Source organism: Rattus rattus, chromosome 15, assembly GCF_011064425.1.
Source record: "Rattus rattus isolate New Zealand chromosome 15, Rrattus_CSIRO_v1, whole genome shotgun sequence".
Taxonomy (NCBI): Eukaryota; Metazoa; Chordata; class Mammalia; order Rodentia; family Muridae; genus Rattus; species Rattus rattus.
In genome coordinates, this window is record NC_046168.1 from 78278730 (window position 1) to 78293891 (window position 15162).

At 50.6% G+C, this 15162-nt stretch overlaps 1 protein-coding gene across 1 annotated transcript in view; it reads right to left on the reverse strand.

The window, feature by feature from the left end:
- Prdm6 (PR/SET domain 6) overlaps nt 1–11329 on the reverse strand; it is a 103219-nt gene extending 91890 nt beyond the window's left edge. Inside the window, exons 1-2 of the mRNA XM_032885686.1 lie at nt 10729–11329; nt 2128–2435 (exon numbers count right to left, since the gene is read on the reverse strand). Of these exons, the coding sequence (XP_032741577.1) occupies nt 2128–2435; nt 10729–11329 (909 nt within the window). The remainder of the gene's footprint in view (nt 1–2127; nt 2436–10728) is intronic.
- Between the last annotated feature and the right edge of the window lie 3833 nt (nt 11330–15162).

Here is a 15162-nt window from a genome sequence, read left to right on the forward strand (position 1 = left end):
TGTATTAATCAGAAGTGTAACAGAAAAGTCCCATAGTTTTCAATGTTAATATGTGTTGTTGAAGCCTGTATGTGTAGTGGCTTCTTGCCAATATCCCAATCACTCAAAGCCTTCTAGGAAAAAAAAAGAACTATGTTTTTTTTCCCCCACATTTATAGCTTTGTCCTCCAAAGTCTAAAAATAGACGAGTATCAGAGGGCAGGAACACGGGATTCACTTTCACATTTTCAGATAGAACATATCTGTACCACGACTGCCCCCTGGTTCCCCAGGGAAGCCTCGGCAGACCTTTAACAATGTGAGAGTGGAGTCCTTAATAACAGGGCTGGGGCCTGCAGGGTGCATGGGTGGACTTCATAAACTTTAAAGCACACAGGAGGTTACAAGTGAATTAGTGAGACGCGAAAACCACTTGTCAGTTTTGCTGTGCATTAGCTCTAACTTTTACCTCCAAGTAGTTTCGTGGCAAGCCACTTCCTCCTGCCCTGTTTTACACATTACTTTTCTGAATCTTTCTGTTGGTTTTGTTTTCGGTGTTTGTTTTTAAGAAAAGCCTCATTTCATGACATAAATATGCCCATCCCTTCCCCAACCTCACTCACAGATCCATCCCGAAAGACAAAAATGTTGAACTGCTTTCCCACAACTGTTTAGAAGTGATGGGGGGGACCAACCAGAAGTCTGCATCCAGGGCTCAGTGGATAACTACAGGGCAGGAGGCTCCTGGGCTGCCCTAGCCCCACCTTGGGTTGCTGGGCTGCAAGAACACTTGGAGGAATGCTGCCATTCTAGTCCATCAAGGGAGACTTTACAGACAAAGGCCTCAGCCCCCTGACTCCAGTAGTCACATGAGGGTTCTGGACGATGGCTCTGTTTTCCACAGCACTCTCTCCTGGGCCTAGTACAAAGTTGGCCAGAGGGAACCCAGCAGATGTGTAAGTGGATGATTATATTGTAGGGTGTAGTGGGAAAGCTCGCCACAAGAACGGTCCCATTGACAAGCCCAAGCCGTTGAGCCACATGTAACCAGAAAGCACAGTGTTTGGACAGCCACTCTACTAACGCACACTTCAACTGGTCCCCAACAATCAAGGGTTTGACTTTTCTGATGACTCCTCCTTCATTAGTTCACCTGGCCAAAGATTCCCATTACTTTAGCATGTGTCCTCTAGTATCTAATATTTCCTAACTAGTTCTCTGTGAGTTCAGGAGCAAAGATCATTGAAGGATTATCTAGTTATAAAATCGAGTAGCTCTGATTAGGGCTTTTTCAGACACGACTTTAAATAATAGTGGGGATTAATTTACACCAGAATGACATTATCTCTCGTGTTTTGATTATCTATTTTTTGAAAGTTGTATAATTTCACTTTGTCAGAAGAGAAACCAAAAATTTTAAGGTTTGATTTGCAGTACAATTCACAAAGAAGGTTGAGTACTTTCAAAGTTCTAGAACATGTTGGTCTCTCACATTCAACATTTACAAAAAAAAAAAAAGTTTTAGGTGACCGGAAACTGGCCCTAAAATTGCTATATGAGCCCCCCATCCCACCCCGGGTGACTTTGAACTTCTGACCCTCTTGTCTCCACCTCCCTAGTGCTATAGAATCACATCCTCCAAGTTTAAGTGCTGCTGAGGACCAAATTCACGGGTTCCTTCTTACTTGGCACGAAAGCACTCCACCTTGTCTCCACAGATTGGTTTTCAACTGAGAAAATTACCCTGACTCTGCCTTTTCTCTGCCTCTCTTGGTTCAGGCACAGAGACCTCTGGAAAGAGCTGGGAACCTGGCATTAAAGTCACCTGGCTCTACTCTACCGCTGCCTGGCTCAACCTCTGTGAGTATTCGGCTGTTTCTTCTCGTTCTGAAGACTGAGAAACCCCGGGGGCTAATCCTTCACAGCAGAGGCAGGTAAGGTGGTTGACTTCTAGAGCCAACCGGTCCCACTGCAAGCCACACTCTGCCATCATCTCTCCTGTAGGAACTTCAGAGGTCAGCCCTCCGCTGGACAGGAGAACGTTTTCTCCACTGCTACACCAGTGGGGCTGAGGGTCGAGGTAGGATGGGTTTCCAGGGGCAGAGGCAGCTTCTGAGACTCGGCCCAAACTGGGGAATAAACGCTTACCTCCCAGAGGTGCTGCGTGTTCCTCACTGCGCCGGTCTGCACTTTCTCCGGGGGCAGGAGCACGCCCTGGAAGGGCCCAATCCAGGTGCCCTGCTGGATCCTCTGTGCGGCACAGATGCCGTACGCCAGGCCTGGCACGGTGCTGGTGCACAGGCACACCTCCCGCGGCAGGTCCCGCAGCCACTCGGGCAGCTCCGGCGGGGGCGCAGCAGCCGCCGCGCTGCTGGTGCCCACGAGCCGGCGCAGCGAGTGCAGCGGCCCGTGCATGGGGCACTCCCCGTTGCGGTTGTCCGCGCACATGTCGCAACCTGTGGGTGACACCGGAGAAGGAGGGAAGGGAGAGAGTTAACCCATATTTTTGTCCGGTGGGTGGGGTAGATGTGGGGGATCCTTGGGTAAAGTCCCTAAACTGCAGCAGGTAAACCACCTGTTGGGCGCCACAGGGAGCACAGGGAGTCGCAAAGGAACTTGTACCACACCCCGGGGACTTGCAGCACTCAAATATGCCCGCTGGGATCCGCGCAAGGCTTTGATGCTAGGTTTGGGTAGTCAGATGTGCTTTCCAGCGCCTAACGCCCGTGACTTTTGCTTCCTATCCAGTTTGCCTGGTCTCAGCTTCTCTCACTACCCTGCACGCGTTCTTGTGCCTGCACTCTAGCCAGTGTCCCGGAGTGTGCTTATCTTTTCTCCCTCAAGAAGTCTGTCTCTCATCCGACCATTTATCTCCAATAGTCTCAGATAGTACACGATGTCTCAGATAGTACTTGGTTCTGCTCTTGGGCTATCAAAGCGGGAGTGACAGGTACAAACATTGGACTCCGAAGCTTCTTATGCTAACTCGGGAGGGAATGCAAGCTCCAAACCCGGTCCTTTAGGAGCTAGGACCCTGGCCTCTGTCCAGAGCCCACTCCAGCGAGTTCGCCCATCAAAGTTGAGCAGGAACGGAGAGGGAAGGGGTGCGAGGGGGGAGGGTTGTCAGTTGTGATTGTGTGTGCAAGTTCTTCCCAGAGACCAAATGAAATAGGACGTTTAAGGATCAGGGTACAGGGTCTTTAATGATCGGGGTAATGATTCAATTGAGCAGGATGGAAGGCCGAGCACGAGTTAAATGAGATTATCTCATTCGGTGAAGCTGTTGCTGAAACTGCTCCGGACTTGCCCCCAGGGCAGACATCACACTGGGGGATTCCTACACTCCAGGCGTGCTGCTCCAGGGCACCCAGTGTCGTTTGACTCGGTCTAGGAGGAAAAGGCCAGGCAGCCACTAGAAGCTAAGCTTTCAGCGACCAGGCTGTCGGAATCGCAGAGTCTAAGGGTTATTAATGGGCCTGGCGGAGCCGCTGTGTCTGCTCCCTGGTGCGGCCGGCCTCCGCAGAGGACTCCTGCCTATGCGACTCAACCTTCAGAGTCCAGCCTTCCTAGGGTTCTGCTGCAGCCAAGTCCTGTGGCACTGACCCTGGCACTTGGTGCTCCTGTACTAGTGGAGATGGTAAGACCAGGTAGCAGGGTACCTGAGTTGCACTCCGAGCTACTCTGCACCTTCCCCCTTGTCTCCATGGCAATTACCCCTTGTAGATCACTCCAAATATGCCATGTCTGTGCTGAAACTGTCAACCACCCAAGAAACTTGTTACAAGACAAATCAGTGAAGAATTTTCCACAAGGAACATGCCATCACTTCCCAGAATGCAGGGAGAACCTTTGCCATGACAATTGCAATGTCAACGGTTGAGCATCGTATCTGCCCAGAGGTGCTTCCTGTCAGTTGTGTGTTGCCCTCAGTGGGCAGCCACTCTGTTCCAACTATGATTACCCAAGAAGTGAGGAGAGCTCCTGGCTACAACTTCTTAGTGGCTGCCCACAAGATTTCTTTGAGAACCAACATCCTGTTTCTGCAGGTACCACTCTGTGCCTCCCTTAACACGAAGATACCTATCCTCCTCCAGCATCACAGGCTAATGTGAAGACTCTTCAAGACTCTACTTTTGACCCCAGGGCCTAGATTGGAGTATGCTGTCACTTCCGTCAACTCTTCAGAAACACATGTATTTCACTCAGCCATGTCATGTCGTTCCTTACTTGTGGACAACAAGAAGAAGACACCACAGAAACAAAGTGACAACAATATTAACCCTGAGTGCCTTCTATGTGCTATGCGCCCATCTTGCACCAAAACTGTCACTCTGGTATCTAAGTACCGCAATGCCCATGTTTGCCAATGAAGCAGAAGACATTTTAGGAGTACTGATATTGGACCAAGGGCCAAGAAACTAGAAAGACACAGCAGAAAGATTCACTCTGCTCGACTCCAAAGCCTTCAAAGGCAGAGATTTAGGAAGACTAATGGGGGCTAGGAGAATTTTATACACCAACTCATGACTCGATCAATAGAATTGAAAGAGTTTACTGATGTAACCATTTGGGGGCCAGGAAAAGAACTCCAGGCATGATTGAGTCATAGTTACAGAGAGAGTTCTCTCTCCCACACTCATGGGCTTGAGGGAGCTAAAGTATAAGAATAGGAAAATAAATAGCCAGCATCCATAATGTCAGTGCGTCTGCCTTCACAGACACGTTAAAACGACCTTTCAGCACCTGAGCAAAAAAGGCTTTAAAAAACGACAATAAGAAAAGGCAACGTGCCCATGAAAATAAATATAAATCACCCAGGGAGGGCTTAACTGGTTTTTCTTTTCTGGTTCATTCAATTAAGTAAAGAATGAGAGAGAGAGAGAGAGAGAGAGAGAGAGAGAGAGAGAGAGAGAGAAGAGAGAGAAAGAGAGAGAGAGAGAGAGAGAGAGAGAGAGAGAGAGAGAGAGAGAGAGAGACCTCACAACCTAATGCTCTGTGCCAAAACTCCCTCATCTCTACATCATGTGTGTGGATAAACAGATTAGAAGCAGTTAACCCCAGCCACTGCCCCGACAGAAGACATGAAGCACACTTCAATAATACGTGGAATAAATGATGGCTAACTCGTTCCTGAAGCCCTCTTCCACCTGTTAGGTTTCATTGTTCTCTACAGCATACTTTAAAAGTAGCAGTTTGTAGAGTATTAAAAAACCCGAGGCTCCTCCCAAATCTAGAAGACTATATCCTAAGTTCACAAATGGACGGTGAGCAAGCCTCGTCCAGGCTGATGAGTTCATTTAATACGTGTCTTAATAAAAAAAAATGTAAAAATAATCTCTGCCAGAAAAGTTGACCAGTTGCCATCAAAATAGTTATGTATAGTCTCCAACATTTTAACCACATGCAAAATCTCTCGGATTGAAAAATATTTCTTTCTAACCTGTCTTGAGGTCCCAGAGGAGCCTGGGGAAGTTATAAACAAGTGACTTTTTTCTTGAGATTGACACCTAGTCAACAGTTGGCAAACGTAGTGTTTTCTAGCCTGCGAGCCACAGACACCCACATAGAAAGGTTTGAAAGAGAAGCCACCTAGGTCCTCCAACCTCTCCCCACATAGTAGTCCAGGCCTTAAGAACCAGGGATTTGTGTACAGGTCTACAGCTAGACACAAGATGCTTTCAAATGTCACCAATGTATGGAATTAGAGCCATCCAGATCTCTTTCGGGGCACATCTGCCTAGGGGGCGTGAGTAAGGAAAGGGTGTGAAGGTGGGTTGCCAGCTTGCCCACCTACTGACCTCAGAAGGCCAAAGCAGGCCTTCCGCTTCGTTTCACAGCCTTCTTACTGTGTGAATGCTTACAGAGGTTTTTGTTGTTGTTTTCAACTACAAGTACTATTATTAAAAAAACACACTTCAAATGAACCCTGTACAAAGCAGAACAGGAAGTCTATTTTCCCATATTAAAGGAAGGTGAAGTACAAAACACTTCAGGGGGTTTGCTGTCTGCTGAAGACCTGAGAGGTGAGTGTCGGCACCGGCAAGGCTCCCTCCACAAAGCTTTGTTCTGGAGGGTCTCCACACAAGGCTTACTGTGCAGAAGCCTCTCCTGTTCTTACAGCCCTCGGTTAAGGAAACCGAAGAGTAACTTAGAAGCCTGCTGAGCGCTCAGGCTGTAAATCCTTCTGAGCAGCAGACGGGGTCGCAGCCCTTAGTCCAGCAGGCCAAGCCCTGAGGGGCCAAGAGACATTGATCGGTCCCCGGAGTGCCGCCTGCTGGCAACTCAGAGTCCAAAGCCCCTGGGGGAGGGGGCATGGTGGCCTGGGGGTACTAGGGCAGCTGGGCTGCCAGGAGCCTCACTCTGAATTACTCTCGAGGGCTCCATCACGCCCTGCCTATCCGTATGCAGGTTGTGGACAAAGACTGATGCGCAGCTGACTGGATGCCTTCCCCTCCGAAGGATTCCGTTTAAGGCCTCACCCAGCTTCTAGCCTCGAAGGGCTCCCAGGGGTAGCCACCAGGAAGAAGAGCCCATGGTAGTGGCCTAGCTCATGTGGATGCTCTGAGGATTCTGACTGCCGGCAACACGCAAAAACCCTGGGCTTTCTCAGCCTGGCCTGCTGGCTTGGCCCAGGAACCAATGAAAGAGACAAAGGGGGAGGATAAAAGGAGGGAGGGAGAAAATGTGGATTTTATTTGTCTCCTGGTGACTGTATTAATAAATTAAATGAGAGCGCCAGGGTGTGAGGGTGAGAGAATATTGCGCGGAGATAAACCTGGCCGCCCTCTGCCCCTGCGAGGCCGCCACATACAAGGCACAGATGATGAATAGGAACAGAGAGAGGAGATCGAAGCGGGTCTGGGCTGGCTCCACTCTCTCCTACAAAACTATAGGGCAATTAATTGTGGCTTGTCCCCTCATCCTTCATCTCCTGGTGGCACATATCGATGGAGATTACTGCTGATGGACCATTTTATCACCTTAAATAAACAGTCACCACCTCTTCTAACCTCAATCTAATATATGGCTTTATGTTCAGTTTCAGGGCCCTGGATAAAGAATGATGTAAAATAGCTAAATCATGTGTGTTATGAGGTGGGGTCGAGCCTGCACACAAAATGCGAGAAAAAGAAAAATAGAACACTATAAAAAGCCTGCACACCAACCCTGAAGTCTCTCCCCCAGGGGACCAGGTTTGAAACCCTTGCTGGTCATTAACAGCCAGATACGCTAGATGGAAGTGAAACAGGGTGTGTCTTCTTGGCACTGAGAACTAAGCAGGTTCTTAAGAATCGCTCCAACAATGAAGTGGGGGAGAGATTGGGATTAAGTTAGAACACGACAGTTTCCCACATCCTCCCAGTACAGCACCCTGCAATACCCCCCACACACACACACACCAATCCTTCACTAACTACCCTCAGTTTCTTCCCCAAATCTTTGGCGAACACGAGGCTGACAATAATGAAACCTGCAATCCTGCTTCCACAGTCCTGGTTCCCAAAACTGTTCCCTGCACGGGAGTACTTTCCGAAATCAGAAAGGTCCCAAAACACCCCAGCACCGAGAAAGTACAGCATGACTCAACTCTATGCCTTGACACCAGACAGGTTCGTTTCCAGCCTCCTTCTCAGTATGAAGTTAGCCTGTCTTCAAAAAAAAAAAAAAATTATGAAACGCTAACTCTGCTGAGAGGATCAGGAAGCCTCTACTCATACTCCACGCATGCGCAGTGACTACCTCTCAATATCCTCCAGGAGAACTAACAAGATCTCAGGAAACACTTCAGCTGCCCAGAACTTGAGAAGAGACCACTGGGACGCAGCTCCATGGTTCAGGCAACCCAGCAGCAAAGAAGGACTGTGGGAGAGGGCAGCAGCAAAGCCCGGGAGAGCGCTGAGAGAGTTGGTGCACCTCAGTCACACGCAGGCACGGAACCTAGAAGGAACTCACTTGGGCTAACGTGGTTTTGGTGTAATTGAAAATCTGATGGGAAAGAGCTACAAGCTCATTCACCATGGCATCTGCCACGTGTGCCAACGGAATCTTACGGTGTGGCTGGCCTGCTCATCGGTTCTGGTGCGTGTTACTAATCATGGGCAAAAGGAAGGGGAGAAATGAGGAGGCTCTTTTTTACCTACTCAGAAAAGAGGCAAGAGACTGGACACTTTTAAATCCAAAGTCACACCGGGATGCTGCGCTGAATGATTGCTCTAACTTTACAAAAAAAAAAAAAAGTTTTAAAGAGAAATGGCAAGAGAGAAAGAGAAGGGGGGAGGAGGAGGAGGAGGAAGAGGAGGAGGAGGAAGAGGAGGAGGAGGAGGAAAAGGAGGAGGAGGAGGAGGAGGAGAGAAAGCTACACTCGAAAAATTAAAAGTACTTCAGCCTCTCTCCTGCCTCCCTCTCCTTATCGCCTCCACCCACCCAATACAGTACAAAAATGAGAGGAAATTTGTGTTTTCAGTCTTTCAAGGAACCAAAATACCAACACGCAAAGCCCCTAGGAAAGTTTAAAGTCTTTGTATTTTTCGGACTTGTTTGAACCGCCTAGTTAGATTAAACCCAGCCACTGCTCATCTTTAAAACACAACATAAACCGTGTAGCTTTAAGAGAGTGCCAAGCTTACTTGCCCAGGACCAGAGGTTGTTTTCCCACTACCCAGAGCTGGCAGTTCCTTTCTCTTTTCCTTCCAACTGTCCCTTTAATGAGCAACCAAAGATAGGTGTAACAATCTAACTTCCTGACTTTTCTCCTGCACTTTGAAACCCTCAATCAGTCCATTTGATTCAAAAGAGGATACCAGACCATTAACAAACTATGAATACATAAAATCGCAAACCATTCTCCCCAACCTGTGGGGAGCTATCAAGGTACCAAACTGGTTCCTAGCCATATGTCAATTAGTAATCAGTCCTAATTCTTTCTCTGATTGGTGGATGTTTTCTCTAGTGAAAATATGTTAAGTTTCACTGCTACATTGTGATAAACACACATACCACAATTCGCAGCCAGGGTTGGTATCTTTTCCAACCCAGATTTAATACAGAGAAATAACTGCGAGCTTGGCTAAGGTGCTCCCAATCGACAATGATTATGTTTCACTGAGTAGTAAGAATTACTGCCAAGTTTTCTATTTCACACTTTTAAAAGAACTGGTTGTAAGAAAACATCTGGAAGAGATTCACGAGGAAACGCACATCTTTGAACTCGATTAAGACAATGCAATTTTATAAAATGTCTGAAACCCCAAAATACGTGAGTCTTCTTAAATGCAAAAAAAACACAAAACAACAACAACAACAACAACAACAACAAAACCTAGAACCACAGCTCTTATCTTAAACCAATATTTTACCCTCAGATGCTAGAAATGGAAAAGATAAACACAACAGCTGCCTTGGTTACTTCTTACTACCTCCGTCACAAGAAGTCTTTCTAAAACAGTGGCGAGCCTCAATCGTGTGACTAAAGCCTATTTTTTTAAAATTAAATTGACAATCTAGGAAAGTTTAAATTACTTTTCTAATTATATTATTTCGTTTTGATGAGAAATCAAGAAGTCTATGGTGGTAGGCATTCTCCAGGGAGCAGCAACTTATTAAAATAGAATAAAAGTAAATATTTACGGTCTTCTTTCTTATACAGAAGCCAACTGAAGAATGAATTGAAGAAAATCAATGGATGCGTGCTACTCCAATGTGACTTCTTTCTCAGTTGCTTTAAGGTTCTCTTCGAAGGTTGCGGAAAGAAGAGTTAACATGCTTGTCAAAGCTTTAGGTGCTAACGTATTCTAATTCTTGAAATTACCAAGAAGTAACAGATGCATGCCAACTCATATTCTTAATCCTTCATTGAAGATCGTGTTTCAAAATATCAGAATATAACGGTGCTTCGGACAGGGATTTGGCATTGTGAAGACAAAAAGCTTGGGAAGTTCTATTATGTAGCTAGTCATCCACCGTTTACTTGAGGAAGACATAGGTTTCTTTCACTAAATTATCACCATTCTAAAGTAAAACAAAATGTTTAAACGAATAAAGCAACACGGTTGCAAACATTTGCAGGATCAAGGGTTGCTGAAGGATGCAGGATCCGCAAAGATCGACACCGTCCTGAGGTTAAAATGTTTCTTCTTATTCAGTGGGCTCCTCCACTTTCCTTAGCTTCTAAATAAATAGTGGCCCTACTAATAATAACTACCTAAGGGAAGAAACTGACGCATTGTCACAAAAAATAAAAATAAAAATAAAATACTAAAAACAAAATGCCCTACTGCTGCAAGACCCCGCTTGGAAACCCTGGATAATCAAGGGACCGGAAAATGAGCTGCCACCGTTAACTCCGTGGAATATAGACTGAGAAGCAAACCCTGGTCTCCAGGCTCCCCAGTTCGGTTCAGGCCATGCTGGGTCCACAGGGGCAACGCCGGCCGCCAGCTGCCAGTACCCGCCTGGCCCGGAACACTGGGCGGCAGGAGGGTGCAGGGCCGCTGGAGTGGCAAAGTCTTGTGGCTATAAAGCGGGGTCTGATAAGAGTGGAGAAACAGAAGCCCGTAACGACACCCGATCAATCAGACGCCAGAAAAGTTTTGCCACAGTGATCCGGGTGGCGCGGGACAGCGGCTTGGACCAAGATCTCCCACCCTATACCCGTGTCACCTTCCTGAGACCCTACCCGCCTTCTCCACCACTGCCTGCTGTCGCCAGCACCTGGGATAGAGCGGGCGAGCTAGGGCTAGGGCTACGTACGGTTGTTGGGGTCGCTGGTGTGCTGGTTGAGCGGGATGATTTCCATGCGCTGCTGCCCATACAGGTAATAGTCCAGCTCCTCGGCGCTGCAGCGGAAACGTGGGACGCCACGGCCGTCACCCACGCTGCCGCCGCCGCCGCACTTAGCCGGCCCGGGGCCCGAGGAGGCGCCGAGGCACAGGTCCTTTGGGGGCAGCGGCTCCGCGGCCACCGCAGCAGCAGCTAGAGGCGCGAACACCGGCATCTGCGACACGGGCAGGGCCGAGAGACCCGCCAGCGCGGCGGCGGCGGCGGCGGCCGCAGCAGCGCAGGAGGAGGCAGAAGAGGCAGAGGTGGAGGAAGGAGCCGGGGTGGACGAGACGGACGAGAGCGAGGCAGGCCGCGGCCGCAGGCTGTCCGGAGGAGGCTCGGCGCGCTCGGGAGGCGGCGGCGGCAGCGGCGGCTGCAGGGACTGGGGCGCGCCCAGGGCGAGCGCGGCGCCGCTGCCTTTGAGCGGGCCGCCGCCGCCTCCTCCATGCGGGAAGAGTTGCTGCCAGTGCTGCAGGTAAGCTGGGTCCACTTTGAGGAAGGCCGAGCCGCCGGGGTCCCCCGGCTTCAGCATGTCCGACGCCTCGAGCTGGGGGGCAGAGGAGGAGGAGGAAGAGCGCAGGGTGAGCCGGATCCGGGTCTGGACCAGACGGGGCGTGCGGGAAGATCGCAGGGAGCTGGGTGGAGCACCGAGCCCCCTTCTCGGCTCCGGCAACACGGCCCGCGGCTGCAGTCCACGCTTCCCAACTCCTCCCGGGCGCAAAGTTTACTCCGAAGCCTGGGCGCGCGCAGCGTGGAGGTGACTGCGAGCACACGGTGCCGCCTCGCAACCCCTGAACCCAGCTCCCAACCCCGCTAAGCTGGGACCCCAAGAGCCGGCGCTTTCCGGCACAACTCCAGGCAGGACGTCTCCCCCGCCCCCAGCAAGCGCCCCGGAGCCAACCCGAGGCGAAGTGGCGCAGCGCCGGAGCCGCGCTGGCCTCAGGCGCCGGGAGGCGGGACAGTCTCGCCCCCCGCCCCTTGCCCCAGACCTCCAAGATCCCGGTGCAAGGGGCCCACCGTACCTGGGGACGGAGAGCAGCCGGCGGGGGCTACCGTTCCTGGGAGCGGGAGGCCCTTTCAGTGCACGAACGGTGGGTGGGAGCCCGGGGAGAGCTACATGACCCCAAGCCGGAGGACACCGAGAGCCTTAGAGACCCCGCAGCCTGGAGCCCTCCCCGGAATGCTGGCAACGGACACGGAGGCCCGCGGAGGGCGCAAGAGCAGCTCCGCAGAGAGCGCCGGAGCGCGGGAGGACGCGGGACGGAGCCGCCTCCGGCTGCTGCTCTCGACCGCTCCGGAGCTTGGGCTCTGCTCTGGCAGCCTCTCTGCTGGACACGTGGGTTTTACGACAGCACCAAATACATGTGTGTGCGTGTGTGTGCGTGTGCGTGTGTGTATGTAAGCGTGTGTAGCGCAGGCGTGCAGATGGGTGGAGGAGGAGGAAAGAGAGAGAGAGGAGAGGGAGGGAGGGGAGGGGAGGGAGGAGAAGAGGGAGAGGAGAGAGAGAGAGAGAGAGAGAGAGGAGAGGAGAGAGGAGGGAGAGAGAGAGAGAGAGAGAGAGGAGGGCGGGAGCTGAGAACATAGGGGAGGGGTGAGGGAAGAAGGAAGTTCAAACTAGGCTGGAACCGCAGACACTCGGTGCGTCTCCGCCTCTCCCGCACAGCCACCTCCTTTGTGTACACACACACACACACACACACACACACACACACACACGCACGCACGCACACACACACACACACACACTTTTTTAAAATTTTATTTTTTTGGCGTGACGACTCCGGCTTGCTTGTTGTACTTTTTCTGTCCGCAATGTATTTTTTTTTCTAGGTGCGGGGCTCAGTGTCCTAATCTCAAAAGCTGTGGAAACACCAACCAAGCAAACATCTCCGGGTCAGCTGGTGTCTGTGGTGGAAGCAGCGCACACCGCGGGAGGCGCATCGACCCAGTCCTCACGGCGAGTTTGCTTTTCAGCCGGGTTCAGATTTTCCTGGAATGCTGTTGGGTGCCAGAGTTGGCTCGCCCGCCAAGCAATCGCTAACATAAATCCTCCGGAGAGAAAAAGTTGGGAGCGAGGTGGGGCACGCTGTGCGCTGACGTGAAACCCTCAGCCCGCAGCCTGAACGAAGCTGGAGGAGCTTGGGAGCGAGGGTCTCTAAAGAACGATCCGGCCTGGCCCGGTGGAGAGGCATCTGCACCCGAGCCTACTACATCTAAGACTCAAGCACCCTTATTCTAGGGTTGCCTTCCAGGATTCTCCGCCTCTCCTAGATGTACCTGGAGCCTTACGTTTGTGCCTTAACCTCTCCTGAAAGCCGAGGCCTGCCCTGGGAGGTCCAGTACGGGCTTCTTCAATTCAACTCCAGCGTCACCGATTCGGGAGGCAAGCGCAGCCCCGCCCTACCATGCCGTCTTCCAGTGCTTTGAGCTGCAGCAGCTTCACCACCAAGATCTAGCATCCACCCTCTAGGCACTCGCCCCAAACTCTTAGCTTTCTGGCATTCGCCAGTACTCGGTGGCAGAGGGCAGTGACAAACTCTGTGAAACTGGCCAACTCCGGGGCTTTCTCCCGGCCAGGGTTCTGTCCACACCTTAAAGAGGAGGAAAAGTGGCATTTATCTTTCCGCAAACAACCCAATTTATTTAACAGTCACCATTCGGAACAAGCAATCTCCATTCTTTCCTAATTTCTTCTCCTTTCGTTTTCTCTTCCCACCACTCATTTTGTCCAAGCCTGGGAAACGCGCTGTTTAGACTTTGTCCGGGTCTTGGGCAGAACGCCTCCCTCCCGATTGGAGCCTGCTTGGACCGAAAATGTTTTGACTGGCGTCGTTATGACAAGGTCATCCGTCATTCCTGGATAGATTGATAGCACCCAAGTCCGAGGCAAGCACCACGAGGGAAAACCCACCGCGTTGTAGACCCCGAGGCTAACCAGGCAGTCTTCGAAGACTTCAGACAACTCTCTGGAGGGGAGGATGAAGTTCCAGGCCCCTTTCAATTAATCTGTGTCCAGAATTGATGTGGCTGATGGGACCCCGGGAGGCAGAGCAAACTCTCTCTCACGGTCCCCTAGTTCACTGCGGTGAGACCAGGACCTTTCCAAGGTCTCAATGGGAGACCTTAGGGGTGGAAGTCTGGACACTGCCCACCTACTCATTTCTAACTAAAGCCAGCTATTCTCCAGAGTTTAGTCCTCCAGAAAGGGACGTGCTAAAGAATCAACAACCGGACTCTGAGATGCTCTTAGCAGCAATTGCTCACTGTGGCTAGAGAGGGTGAGCGGGGCGCTCACGTTCATCCCAGCAAAATACCCTGCAGTTAATGATTGTTTAGGATGTGGGGAGCGCATACACTTAGTGCATCTAGCAACCATGCCAGCAACACATTATTAACCCCCTTATTGCATACAGATGGTGATCAGAAGGTTCTGGGAGGTTAGGTAGGTTGCCTAAGGTCGGACTATTAATGAATGATTGAGGCCCATTCAATGGGCTGCCAAGTATATTTTTCTAACTACGTTAGTTTAGTCAAATCTCTACTTATCGCATTGATCCTGGGTTGGGATGTGGTGGGATATCACAAGAGATGCTTAACGTGCATAACGTGCTTGGGGGGGGTAAGGAATTAGGCCAATGAGGAAGTAAAGGCCCTCGCTTTCATTATGCCTGCTATAGAATATCCCCACACTTCTACATCCTCACGCTCGCTGCTGTCAGACATTGCAGAGGTACTGGGCACACATGGACAGTGAGGAGAGAGGACCCTGGATGTCCGAGGACTTAGGGAATTTCCTTGAATGAGGAAGTCAGAGTGTCTACAGACCAGGCTTCCCCGGAGCAGAATCCAGGGCCCGACTAGGGCTGAGGTCAGCACGGGTCCTTGTACTCTGGGAGGAGCACAGTGAGCCTAGGCAGGCCAGCTAGCTTCCGAGGCAACACTAGCAAAACCCCTTTTTTCCACCGGGGCTGATCATCGCTGGCTTGGTCTAGTCAGCCTGTAACATCTTGGGAATTTTAGAAAGTGGGCCCACTGGCCACAGAGGTGTGTGTCCCTCAGTACTGTTGCCTTTTCTTTATACTTAGAAGATGGGCAAACAAATCACTCCGACCACTTAGGAAACGATCAAACCTGCATAAAAATCCATCGCTCCGGGAATCGATGGGTGCATATTTGCTGGGAATTTGTTCCAGAGGAATGAATAAGGAGTGAGAGTGTATTAGATGCAAAAGGGGGACACAGTAGTGTTTTTCTTCATTGATTAATGACCTCTAAAATAAAACAAGTGGGAAGAGGAGTCAGGATCGATAAATTAACTACCCCAATTTATCATTTCTCCAGGATTTTCCCCCTGAAAATTCTCCC